Raw genomic sequence first — 12,930 nt, 5'->3', positions numbered from 1 at the left:
TTTGGCTGAAATAAACTATTAATATTACTGCTGCGTTAATGTGATGTTTAGGGTTGTGCTTATTTTAACTCCTTTGTATCCTGATAGGTATTTTATTTTATTTTATTTTGTATGTTTGTAGCGGTCAGACAAATTTAGTGCAGTTAAAAGTGCAATATTCAGTAGTAAAAGTACATTTAATTTGTGACGTACAGTGTTTGGATTACAGTCTGCTGGATTTCTTAGATGAAAATGTAATTCCTTTTTGGTAAAATGTTTCTGATTGTTTTACAGTGTAAGGCCAGAGATATGTGGTTAGAGGTGTTCTGCTGTTTCATGACTCAGGCGACACTCCTCAGTTAACTAATACAATAGACAACAGTGAGCCTCCATCAGTGTGGCAACAGTTTGTGATTGTCTCTTTCCTGTTTCAGCATGTCAGTGCGTCCCCGCACAAAGCCAGCTCCATGAAGGAATGCTTTTCCCAGTTTGATTTCCCAGTTTGAGGTGGAAGAACCTGACGGCCTGCAATGGTGAAATGTAAATAGGTACATTCACTTAAGTACTGTAGGCTATTTAAAGAGTGACATTCATGTTTTTCAACCTAGACCCTATTTTTGTGTTTTTGTGACAACCTTTTAAATTGGTTCAGTATTGAGAGCAAGCAGTAAAAAAATAAGGCTGCAATGTAACCACTCTGTCCACGAAAAGTGTTTGTTTTTGCCACTGACAGGCTCACATTGTTATTATAAGTGAAACATCATTGGAAAGGATCCCTACAAAGATAGACCTATTTTATTAAAGAATAAGATCCTTTTTGTTTAACAGCCTTAAAATTCCCATCACTATATCACCAGACTACATTTAAATAAACTGTAATTTTAGCGTTTATAGAGCCGGCATGTCAGTTTTGCCACTGACAGGCTCAGATTATTATTCAAGGAGTCTGACACCAATGTGGAAAGGATCCCTACAATGATAAACCTTTTTGTCAGCCATCCTTTTTCTTTAACTAGAAACAGCCCCAAAACTCAATTTAAGTAAATGTTAATTTAGTCGTTATAGAGCCAGCGTATTTTCACATCTAACTGGATGGATTAACTCAAATTTGCAGATACATAGGCTACTTTTACTCAAGTACGACGGAGTTGAGGATTTTTTTTGGAGACTTCAAGAATAAAAAGTCATAATATTACCAGAATAAAGTCATAGTTTTACGAGAAAAAATGTAACAATTTTATGAGAATACATTTGTAATTCGTAAAGTCATAATTCGCCTGTTTTACAGTGTTTGTTTCCGTAATACACCGTCCCATTTCTCGTAGAAAAGCGGCTTTATTCTCATAAACATACGACTTTTTTTCCTTGTAAAACACCGACTTTATTCTCGTAATGTTACGACTCTTCTCATACAGCTATGGCTGTATTCTCGTAATATTACAACGCTTTTGATAGTATGACGACTCATTCTCGATATTACGGCTTTATTTCCGTAATCTTATGTCTTTATTATCGAAACCTAATTTTCTTAACATAGCCATAATCCTCCGTCGTACTTAAGTGAGGTTTTAAGTGCAAGATTTTTACTTGTAGTAGAGTATTTTCACAGTGTATTAGTACTCTTACTTAAAGAAAACATGTTCATATTTCTTCCAGCACTGAATAAAACACCGCCCGCAGTCCGGTCACTCTTTTCGTGTCTGAAACTTGAATAAACTTATGTGCGACTTCCTCGACATTTTGTGCACTGTGCACACAGGACACAGCGGCGGCTCTGATTGGTCAAAACATGTGACATGTGGAATGATTGACAGCAGGGGGCGGGATATTAGTCCCACCAGCTGCGCTGTGATTGGAGCCTTTCAGATAGTGGGCGGGCCCCGTACGCCGGTGTCTCCCTGGTTGCGCAAGACGCCATTTTGGAGTGACAGTGAAAGATAACGGAAAGATCGAGAAGCTGTCTTTCTAAAGGTAATACCCGCCACAAACGCGCTGTTTTTCGCTTTAAAATGTCATTTCGCGTTAACCGACCGCTGCTCGGTGCGAACGGCTCGCGTTTTTCGCCGTTAAACCTGACGTCACGGTGTTCTCTCGTTACTGTGACGCGGCATTTAGCTAACGGCGGCTAACAGACCGCTGAAGCGGCTCCCGTACCGTTAAACGGACACATCAAAGAGCTGTCACCGTCCGTTTCACCGGACACTCGGCTCAAATTTCGCCGACAAAATGTCACCACACGTCGACGTTACGTGTGTCCATAACGTGTCGCCGTGTGTCGTGAACGCCGGTGCTCTCCGGACCGTTAACGGCCAAGAAGTTGTATCGCAGCCGTTAGCAGGAGGCTAATGCAAACTAGCATGCTAACAAGCTGAAGCATCCGCCCTTAGTGAGGCTAACGGTAATCTGCTCCCGGTTTAATAATCAGCCGCTGCAACCTGTCGTCCGCCGTTAACGTATCCAAAATAATTAAATGATCCCCCTTTTTTTATAACATTTTAACGGCGCGGTCACGAGCGTAGCCGGATTTTGGGCCTCTTTCAAAGGTCGAGGTGTTGTTAGCAGCTAGCGTCTTGTGACGGCTCACACACACAGGAACAGTGTCCTGCTCACGGAGAGTTTGCCAGCTGGAACAGGCCTTTCTTATCTGCTGATCGGCTAGCCCTCCACTTTATCCGCAGCTGCCTCCGATTTTGTTTTAAGTTTGAATTTGTGAGATTCCCACATAAGTCAGGCAAATGTAAGAAATCACCATTACTCTGTGAAATTAATGCGGCGAAACGTTAGATAATGGTGATGTTGACGGTTTGAGCTGGCTGGTAACGTATAGCCTTCAAACAGTAACCTCCATGTTTAACCATTAGCTTAAGTAAACATCCCGGTATGTTACTGTCGTCGTGTCCTCTTTGTGGTTAACAAAATCCGCATTTCATACGCGACGACACACCTGCAACGGTGGAAGATAAATTTCACACACATTTGATCCAAATCAAAGCAAAATTACTGAGAGACTGCTCGTTGCTTAGAGGATGGCTTGAATGTGACAGGAAAAGTGGAAAACTGGAGCCAAAGCTACGATCAAACGAAAGAAACATTATGTAGAAAGTTAATAGAAATCCAGGAGTTGAAAATAAGACTAGAATTTAGGATGTTGTAATGCATAAGTTCAGTATTTATTTATTTATGTTTGTTTCATTTTGTACATGATTTGCATGACATGTAAACTTTTAAGTGAAAAATATGAGATTAATTCACTCTCGAGACGAAAGCCGCCATTGCACGTGATTTGCTTAGAATTAAAAATCTGAAAAAACCAACAACAATTTATGTTTTTACAATTTCTGGCTATGATACACATGTTATAATCAAAGTAACAACACAACAGTTACCAATGTGCAATTGGGGGAGATATATATATTCAGACATTTTAATCAAGTAAAAGAAAAAATATTAAGGTGATGGTAATTGATCGGAGGAGGGGTGGCTGGAATGAGCTTTTTTGTTTGTTTATTTGTTTTTTTTTTTTTTATCCTGACCTTTCCCAGAGCTAGAAATATACAGGCTATACATTTTTATATTCACATCAAAAGTAGGTATTGGAGCCAATGGAACCATCAATTTTGGAGTTGGACGTAATTAGATTTAGAAACTTAACTTTGATTTTATACAGTTAAATGTTAGAAATGAATTCCTGGATTTAAAGAAAAGTCTGGAATCATGGTTAGTGTAGAGCACAGAATTTATTTATTTATTTCTGTTTATTTATTATGTTTATTATTTGTTCTTCGTCTGAGTTAGGAAGTCTACTTTGATGTTTAAAGTTAAAAATTTAATTTTGGATTTTTAATTTTTTTAAGGATCTGGTTCGTCCGAAGGTTTATTTAAACATTTTAAATAATAAATGTACAATTTAGAGACTTAAAAGACCAATGCCTAAAGGCTGACAATGTGTTAAAAGAATTAAATTAAAAAGAAAAAGAATCAAAATTTGAAATTTCTGTTTTAACTATGCTATGACAAAAATGTAGTAATTTTAATCAAATCAAAGTTTATATATAGCACATTGATACAAACCCACAGTTCTGCTTCACAGAGCAGGATTAAAACAGCGCAGAAAACATAACAAGTAAATAACTAAAAGTTAGAAGATGGTGCAAAGTGTAAATACCCAGTATACTGCTGGGCAGTTTGATCTATAATAAACATTCATCATTTATTAGTTGAGTTATATTTTATACTCAGGGTTGTAAAGTAGCACCAGCCAAATGCTGATAAAATACCAAAGTGGCTGCCAAATTTGCTTTACTCATCAGCCCAAAAAACAATAGTAATCTGTTGAATGCCTGGTAGATTTTGGAGTCCGCCAACCATAGTGGCAGATGGACAATAAAATTACATTTCCAACCGTGTTTGTCTTAATAATCAGAATCTGTAACAAGTCATAAAATTACAATGAAATCAAATAAACGTAGTGGAGTAAATGTTTCAGTATTTACCTCTGAAATTCAGCATACTAGAAGTATGTATGCTGTAAAGTTGCATTAAATAGAAATACTCAGATTTATACTTAAGTACAGTATTTGAGTAAAGTAGTTCTGGTACCAAAATCATAACTTTGTAAAATAAATTAATGAAAGTAAAGCACATTTATATTTAAAAAAGCTTGAAAGAAGTCCTCAAATGTTACATGTTGGCTGAACACAAGCAACAAATACAAAACTTTAAATACTCTGGAAATATTTAATAGTAAAAATATTAATAAATAATTCTCCCCAAAATGTCATGGAATTTGAATACAAAGTTTCATAAAATTGAAATACTGAAGTACAAGTAGCCTCAAATTTGTACATAATTGTACCTGGTTACATTCTTCTACTGTAAACCTCTTTTGTTCATTTATTTGTGTCTTTGTGAATTTTGAAACAAATAAGAAAATAATAGACAGTATAAGTGTCTCACTGATTGTGATCTTGATGGTACAGTGTTGTTTCCTCCTTTTGTTCATTGACGTTACCCTCATCATCTTGTTTCCTGTTTTGTTTTGTTGGTTTTTTTTACAGCTTCGCCATCATGGGGAATGTATTTGCAACCTTATTCAAAGGCCTTTTTGGCAAAAAAGAGATGAGGATTCTTATGGTTGGACTCGACGCTGCTGGAAAAACAACCATCCTATATAAACTGAAGCTCGGAGAGATAGTCACCACCATTCCCACCATTGGTATGGATATCTTTTCATTATTCCAGTGTACTTACTTCATAGTCTGTACTTTATTTATAAAGTGTTTTATTAATTTTACACCTTGTTGTTCATAGTACTGGATATTTTCTGAATGTTTTTGATGCTAATATTAAGGGTTGTGAATCACCAGAGGCGCCATGATACAATATTATAACAACGCTCGAGTCATGTTACAATATTATTGTAACTTTAAACGTGTTTTAAAATGCTAAGAATTGTGATAACATATATTGGGATATATTTCCTTTTCTAAACTGCAAATTATGTCCCCAAAGCAAAACTTTGTCTGTTTTAATTAATAAAATAAAGGTTGTAGTTTTTTTTTATCTCATTTGAATATTTTTACTGCAGCAAAATGTTTCTAGTTGACTTAAAAAGTAAATGTTTTACTGAAAGCTACCAGAAGTTTTATTTGCATCTTAATAATTTACATAACAAAAAAACTGATACTTGATGTTCAAGAATCAATACAATATTGACACATAAAAACATCAAGATACTATTCTGTGTTAATATATATTTCTTTATCTTTTCCTCAACCCTACTAATGAAAACCCTATAATCCAAATTTTTGACTTAGATCTCTTCAAAATTTGCAATACCTTACTTTTAAAAAATGCAAATATGTTTTCTCTAAAACCTGTTTTTAATTTAACAAAAAAGCTTAGAAATATTGTCTAAACACAACAAAAATCAGAACCTGTCTGATAAAAAATAAATAAATAAGGACAGAGGATTAGGAATCTGACCAGAGACTGGATGCCAGCTTCCAGTACTTGTTCAGTAGTTTTTATACTTTTATACTTGTGTTACATGTAAAAAATATTGAAGTTTGATACCCAGCCCTTTTGTGTACCGCTTTTCTTAAACACTCAGCATGAAGTACAGATCTTAAGGAACTTTAATTCAATTAAATATGTATGTTCAAAACCGTATTGACTGTTAGATATTGAGTTTTTTTAACGCCTGTCAGCATTCAGAACGTGAATTGGACTGCTCTTCTGCCGGTTGGTGACTCATCCGTGTTTCTCCTCTCCTGTCCAGGTTTTAACGTTGAAACTGTAGAATACAAGAACATCAGCTTCACAGTGTGGGATGTGGGCGGTCAGGACAAAATCAGGCCGCTGTGGCGCCACTACTTCCAAAACACTCAAGGTGAGGAGGCCTTTCTGTTGGCATGCAGCGCTGACCGTTGCTGCCTTTAGACGCCTCATCGGTGCAGAAAAGATGATCTTAAACACTCGGCAACTTATGACTCACACCATTGTTCAACTCTCAGAGGGCGTATTGTGTGACTCCTACTATTTCCTGAAATTGAACTCATCAGAATACGTACAGACACTCCCTCATATTTCCTACTATGATGCAACCGCAGGTGAACTCTGAGCTGAACTGGTATTTTTTATAGTTTTATGTCGTGGTGATTATAACTCAGACCACGTTGTGTCCCGCTTTAGCTACACCAGGCGCAGTAAAACATCACAGTGCACACACCGAGCGTTCATGTGTGAAACTGACCTTGTGAATCCCTTTGGTTATGATGGGTAGAGGCGGAATCGTTGACCATGTAAAGAACATTAAGATACCGATGCTTGTTCCAGCACATATACGCAGGACCGTCGACCCGCTGGCTGGAAAATATCACAGGTTATGGATCTGGGATCACTTGAGGGCTCTCGAAAGGAATCTTTGAGGGTGAAGCAAGATGATTAAAAGGGATTAAAAAGTGGGGAAAGTTTTTTTTTTCTGACGTCTCCCTAAGTTTTATTGTGAAATACTCTCTCTACTTCAGGCCAGTGTTGTCAAAAATAGAGATTCATGAGCTCATCTCAAATATCTGAAATGGTTTAAACCTCATCAGCTGTGCTATTTTACTCTCTCTTATTATTGATATTTTGTGCGGTCGTTCTGCTTTAATGTAACTAACGAAGAAAAGAAAAGGCATTGTTTTCTTCTCATACCCTTATTATATCCATTTATTGAGAAAAACTTAAGACCTTATGTCAATAATGCTTCGTCGTATCCATTATCACTATTTTTCGAGGTGTTGTATCGAAGTTAGGAATTCCAGTATCGTAACTGAGCTACTGCAGAAGGAAACCTTCACCAATAAAAACACGTGAAAGTAAACGTAAAGCAAAGGATCGGATCGTTTATGGCACTTGCACATTTTGTTTAGCAAGATAATCTTAATAAATAAATAAAAGGTGTTTTCAGGAGTTTTAGAGCATAAATGTATTATTCAGAAGTAAAGAGTTAATGTTCGGCTGAAACGAACTACACTGCGGCTGCGTCGCCAGCACTACGAGTTTGTGAAGCCGTGTTTGACGCAGTGCAGCACGATCTGTAGTTTCTTTTCAGCACTTGTTAACAAACGTCTTTTTAAGACTTGTAGGAGCTTCAGAGTTTGCGAGTTGGTTGTTTACTTACATACAGCTTTTCTGTAATCGGCAGAAGTTGTACTGTTAAATCTCATTGATCCTATCAAATAAATTATATTAATGAATAAACAAACATGACAAAAGATTTGATATTATGCCTTCAGTGAGTACTGATACTTTTGTTTTGGTGATATTTGGCTCACAGCAGGGGGTCTGTATTTTAACTACTGCGTACAGATGCTGGTGCATCGACCCAAAAAAACTCCTTGACAGACTGGTGTTGTTTATGTCGACAACTTGGTCCTAATAATAACTTGTTTACATGTTAAGTAAGCTGCAGGGGTGATGAAACATTTACCAAACACACTGGCTCATGTAACAGGAAGTTCAGACACCAGATAGACCGGATCCTCTCCTGCTTCACCTTTTTCAAATAACACAGAATCCTAAAAGGTAGAAAACTGCAGCATGTTTTTCTGGTCTCTCTGTAAAAGTGTCTGCTTCTTCAAAATGATGCTTTTACATAATTAACGGTCTCAGGTTGTCAGACTGCATGATTCAAGTGTTTTGTCATCTTTTGGTTTGATGAAATGTTCACACTCGACAGACCTGCAGTTACAGAGTGACACATTTATTTTTTAAATTGGCTGTTTTCAAAACTCGACTGCAACACAGCCGAGCTGCCTGTGAGCAGATCATTTATTTATATCCACTTCATCAGTAATGTTATACTTAGATTTTGGGGGGTTATTGAGATAATCACCACATTAGAAACACACTGTTTGGGGTTGCTCTCATCCAATTCAGTGCATGAAGATTTTTGGGTCAAAGAGACGTAATAAGCAGCGAGAGCAGTGTGTTCAGACTGAATTATCACGGGACAAAGTCACAGCTCCTGATCTGCAGGAGGAAAATGTGTTTGAGACAGAAGTGAAATGATTATAATGCTACATTTATGTGTTTCGTACAATAATCCTAGTAAATGCATATTTCTGAATTAATGCGAACTGTGTTTTTGTGCGCAGGGCTTATCTTTGTGGTGGACAGCAACGACAGAGAGAGAGTGAACGAGGCGAGGGAGGAGCTGTCCAGAATGCTCGCTGAAGACGAACTTAGAGACGCCGTGCTGCTCGTTTTTGCAAATAAACAGGTGAGCTCACGTTTCTTTAATAAAGAGTCTAACGGAAATTGAAACTGAGATTTGCAGATGAGGCACTGTGTAATTAAAGTATGCAAATCTGAACTAAAACAGACACGCAGAGTGTGTGTCACATCGTGGTTTTGTGCAGCAGAAAAGCGTTGGCGGGGCGCTGGAGCGCACTTTTCATGAAGCGCTGTGTGTGTTTTGTTTCTATGACGACAGTATCTTGACATTTGTTAGCTAGATAGCTAATGTAACGCTACATTAAGGGATGACTACACAGTTAACAACAAGCCTCCAGCGTACGTGCTGAGAAAACCACAACAATCACCAGCAACATCCAGTGTGCCATCACCAGCACGTTTCTAAAAAGGTCGCTGCTGGAAGCGCTCGGAGCGGCTGCACAAAAAAGGCGAATTACTCTGAAAAAAGGCATTGTGCTTTTCCTCTGAGCGGCCGCACGCGCTGGGATTGTTGGGAATGATTGCAAAGTGCGGCTCAATGCAGTATTTATATTTCATTTTACGTGTTTTAAAGTTCAACTATCCTTAACTTCTAGATTTGCTTGCACTTCGCCACCGAACAGGCATTATGAAAGCAAAATAGTCAAAAATCTTAACATTGACAGCTGCATAAAAAACTGTAAAGCTACGGCTGCTAACTTCTTTGTGCTTTATTTCTTCAAACTTTTACTTCATTCAGAAAGAAGCACTTGAAACAGATTGTCCATGTAAAAATCACGTCCTCTCTTCTTTTTCTGTCCCTGATGGTATTGGCCAGAAAGCAGCGGACTGAAAACGATCGATCCGAGCCGAGGAGTCTCTGAGCGCAGTTAGTGACTGACGTGATCGACCGCTGCGTCAACCGTCAAACTGAGCAGCGCCGATCAGACATTAATCAAGACGCTGCCACAGTTTGACACTGATGAGCGATGATTGACAGCTGCGTTAGAGACTCCTGCTCTGATTGGTTGTTTTTGCTCACACTCAGTGAGGTCATTAGAAATGCTGCGAGGCAGTAGAGTCAGTGCGGGAGGAGGTTTGATTCATTTATTTTACAGATAATTTTATTTTGTGCTGCAGTTTCAGCAAATGTGAAGAAAGTTAACAACTGAACATGTCATGAAATTACTGGAAAATTATGAAATTAGAAAGTGTTTTCCAGGCCTGGAAATAACAGCATGGTTTGGAAAAGTTTTGAATATACATTGTTTTGGCTATTCTTTAAAATATGTTCATAAAAGTCCCCAAACATGTCCTCCTTTGAATCCAGAAGATGTAGCCGAATTTTAAGACAAATTTCAAACAATAAATCTTCCTTGTACATGATGGGAATTGTGGTCCCAGTATAATGGTTGAAATGTCACCAGTATCAGTGGATACACAGACCGGACCAGCATTGCATCATCACCGAGGCCGCCAGTTATTAGTGCGACAAGTTAATCTGTCTGTAAATGCCCGTGAAGTCCACGATTATTTGTTTAGCTGTGTAGGCTCATTTAAAAATCAAAACTGGGTAAAATATGATGCAAAAGTAGAAATGTATCTGTAAAAGTGTGTGTGAACCCTGAAAGTATTCGGGTTATCTGCGTTTGTAACCTTCGTCGTGACAGCCCGTCTCCTCTTCTCCTCCAGGATCTCCCCAACGCTATGAACGCCGCAGAGATCACAGATAAGTTGGGCCTGCACGCCCTCCGCCAGCGCAGCTGGTACATCCAGGCCACCTGTGCCACCAGCGGGGACGGCTTGTACGAGGGCCTGGACTGGCTCTCCAACCAGCTGAAGAACCAGAAATGATCCATTCCACCAGTTTTGATTTTTGTTTGTTGTTTATTTTTTCTGTTTCAACAACACAGCGGCAGCACCGGATCCAGGCCCCCCTTCGCTCCCATCTAACCCGACCTCCAACCCCCGAGCTCTTTCTTTCAAGAACTTCCTTCATTCCCTCCCTCCTGCTTTCTGCCCTCCTCAGTACTCACGGGGCTCTAGCCTGTGCTGCTTGTGTGTGCGTGTGGGCGTGCGTGCGTGCGTGTGCGTACACCTTGTGTGTTCTGCAAGTGTGTGTGTGCGTGTGTGTGTGCGTGTGTGCGTGTGTGTGTGGGTGTGAAGGCGTCTCTGTGTATGTTGGCTGGGATTGGGAGTAACCCTGGCGTGCCTTTTACACACCTCCTGTGGAATCAGCAGTCTGGTTTTCAAGCCCCTTTCTCCATCCACCAAACTCAGCCTCTGCCCCCCTCACCCCCCCACCCCCACTCCAAGTCTTGCACGGCCCCTCCTCCCTCACCCTTTCTCTCCAGAGGAAGCATGGTTTTCATACGGCAAAGAAAGAGCAAGGGTGCAAGCCCCCCCCTCCTCCCTGTAGTAAATATCTATGTTAACTAGAAATGTTCACCCAATGTAGACTGAATGCTAAATGTTCATTTTAACCTCTTTTTGATTTTGAAACCTCAAACCCACCAGTTAAGAGATTCAGTAAATTGCATCTTAACCTGTATCAGGTCAAGCGAATCAAAAAACAGGAAAAAAAACAGAAAAAAATACGCCCATCCTCGATCATTCTGGTGTCATCTGAAAATCATGCTGTTTGTTTTATTATTATTATATTGGAATATAACAGATTATTCTTAGCGATGGTTCTCCAGTGAACACTACCTTTCTCCCCCCGCCAAGCTTGAAGAGACCGTGAAGCACAAAGCCAACAGATTTAAAAAAAAAAGAAAAAAAAATTAGGATCTGAGAGTATATGCAATTCTGGTCGATATTTTTGGGGTATTTAATTCCCTGGATTGAATTGGATTTTTTTTTCCGACAGTGTTCCTATTTTCCGTAGGTCAAATCCGAGGGCATTTCAACAAACTTCAGCCGAGACAGGTGTCCTGATACATTCACACGCTTCACATGTTATTCCTTTCAGAGATGTTACATGTGTTGTTTTTTTCTGTAACTAGTTTTAGCGTTTCTATTTGTACTTTGACTGCTGAACCAAATGCATTTGAGCAGTATGACAAATCCTGTATATGAAGGTAGTGTGTCCTCGAGGGGCCCGAAGAGGTTTTTCTCACCAACGGTTGATCAGTTTTACTTTGAAATCTGAAAGCATCCGGCTGTCTAACATTTTGGGATGAAGGATTGGCACCAAATATGAAGGCTCTTTAACTGTGAACGGTCCAGACTTAAAGAACAGGAAGCGAGCGTCTGGGCGTTGACAAGCTACTACACATTATAGCACTGCATACTTCATGACTGAAAACACAACAACTGCTCCGTCAGCGGCTCGGCGGCGAGCTGGAAGGACCTGGTGGTAGACGTGTTTGGAGGGGAATGGGTGCGCGAGAGTCAGCGGGCGTTCTCAGTGTGGAACCGCGGGGGTGAAGCTGGCACTTGTGTCGAGAATGATTGTAAATCCGTACGTTCCCCTGTAAACTGTTTCTGTGGGGATTTCCTGAACACATTAATAAACATGATTTGATCCAACAGTTTGTGTCCGCAGAGACTTTTTTCTCCGGCGTCACGCACGTGTGCGTCTCTGGTCACAGTTTAAACTTGTCCAACATTTTTGATTTATGACCAAATTTCTGCAAAACTAATGACATTCCCAGCAGCTGATTATCATCCAAAACACTGGAAGAGGGCCAAGAAACGGCCCCAAAAACCAGCAAAAATTAGTAAAAAAGAAAGAAGAAGAAGAATACTTAAATAAGAAGTTAAGAAAGAATAAATGAATTCAATAAAGTGTTTACAAAAGTTTTCTTTTTCTGAAACATAATTTTAAATATTTTATCAAAAGAGCTATAAAAATAGTTTTACGAACATTTTTCCCTCCATGTTTTGATAATGTTGGAAATACTTGTCACCTTTTACTTTTCTTTGCAGTTTGTCGGGCATTTCTGGCCAAGTAGCTCATATTTTTGCCTGTGTGTTTTTTTTTCAAGATCAAATCAATTTCTTTGTAATTTTGTACATTTTTTTATAGATTAGTGTCTTTACATAAAAAAATAATTATTAAATAGTAAAATAATTTATTACTATTTCTCTGAGCCCTTTGGTCTCACTTCCTTTCAGAAGTTTTTTTTTACAAGTACTAAAGTAACTGTTGATTCAGTAAGTATTTGTGGTCCTCCACAGAGGAGAAATATGCAGTAGCATGAAATAGAAATGACACAAAGTCAAAATTATATAGTAAATGTACTGCGG

General features: G+C 38.8%; 1 protein-coding gene and 1 long non-coding RNA gene across 2 annotated transcripts; one reads left to right on the top strand and one right to left on the bottom strand.

The window, feature by feature from the left end:
• Window positions 1–90: 90 nt before the first annotated feature.
• Window positions 91–1,699, bottom strand: LOC148186277 (uncharacterized). The gene is made up of 2 exons (XR_015774943.1): window positions 1,606–1,699; window positions 91–504 (listed from the first exon to the last, which is right to left on the bottom strand). It is a non-coding gene; the product is annotated as an uncharacterized LOC148186277 (long non-coding RNA).
• Window positions 1,700–1,802: 103 nt separating this feature from the next.
• arf2b (ARF GTPase 2b) lies at window positions 1,803–12,210 on the top strand. The gene is made up of 5 exons (XM_042507529.2): window positions 1,803–1,950; window positions 5,037–5,194; window positions 6,260–6,370; window positions 8,622–8,746; window positions 10,372–12,210. The coding sequence occupies exons 2-5, from the start codon at window positions 5,047–5,049 to the stop codon at window positions 10,531–10,533; spliced, it is 546 nt and encodes a 181-aa protein (XP_042363463.1). The 5' UTR covers window positions 1,803–1,950; window positions 5,037–5,046; the 3' UTR covers window positions 10,534–12,210.
• Window positions 12,211–12,930: the final 720 nt, after the last annotated feature.

This window comes from Plectropomus leopardus, chromosome 19, assembly GCF_026936395.1.
Source record: "Plectropomus leopardus strain MGB_pleo_1.0 chromosome 19, ASM2693639v1, whole genome shotgun sequence".
Lineage (NCBI taxonomy): Eukaryota > Metazoa > Chordata > Actinopteri > Perciformes > Serranidae > Plectropomus > Plectropomus leopardus.
This window is presented reverse-complemented; position numbering and strand designations above follow the sequence as displayed.

Coding starts and splice junctions, on each gene's coding strand:
- arf2b (XM_042507529.2), top strand. CDS start 5,047: ATGGGGAATGTATTTGCAACCTTATTCAAAGGCCTTTTTGGCAAAAAA. Junction 5,195..6,259: donor CACCACCATTCCCACCATTG/GTATGGATATCT, acceptor TCTCCTGTCCAG/GTTTTAACGTTGAAACTGTA. Junction 8,747..10,371: donor TCGTTTTTGCAAATAAACAG/GTGAGCTCACGT, acceptor CTTCTCCTCCAG/GATCTCCCCAACGCTATGAA.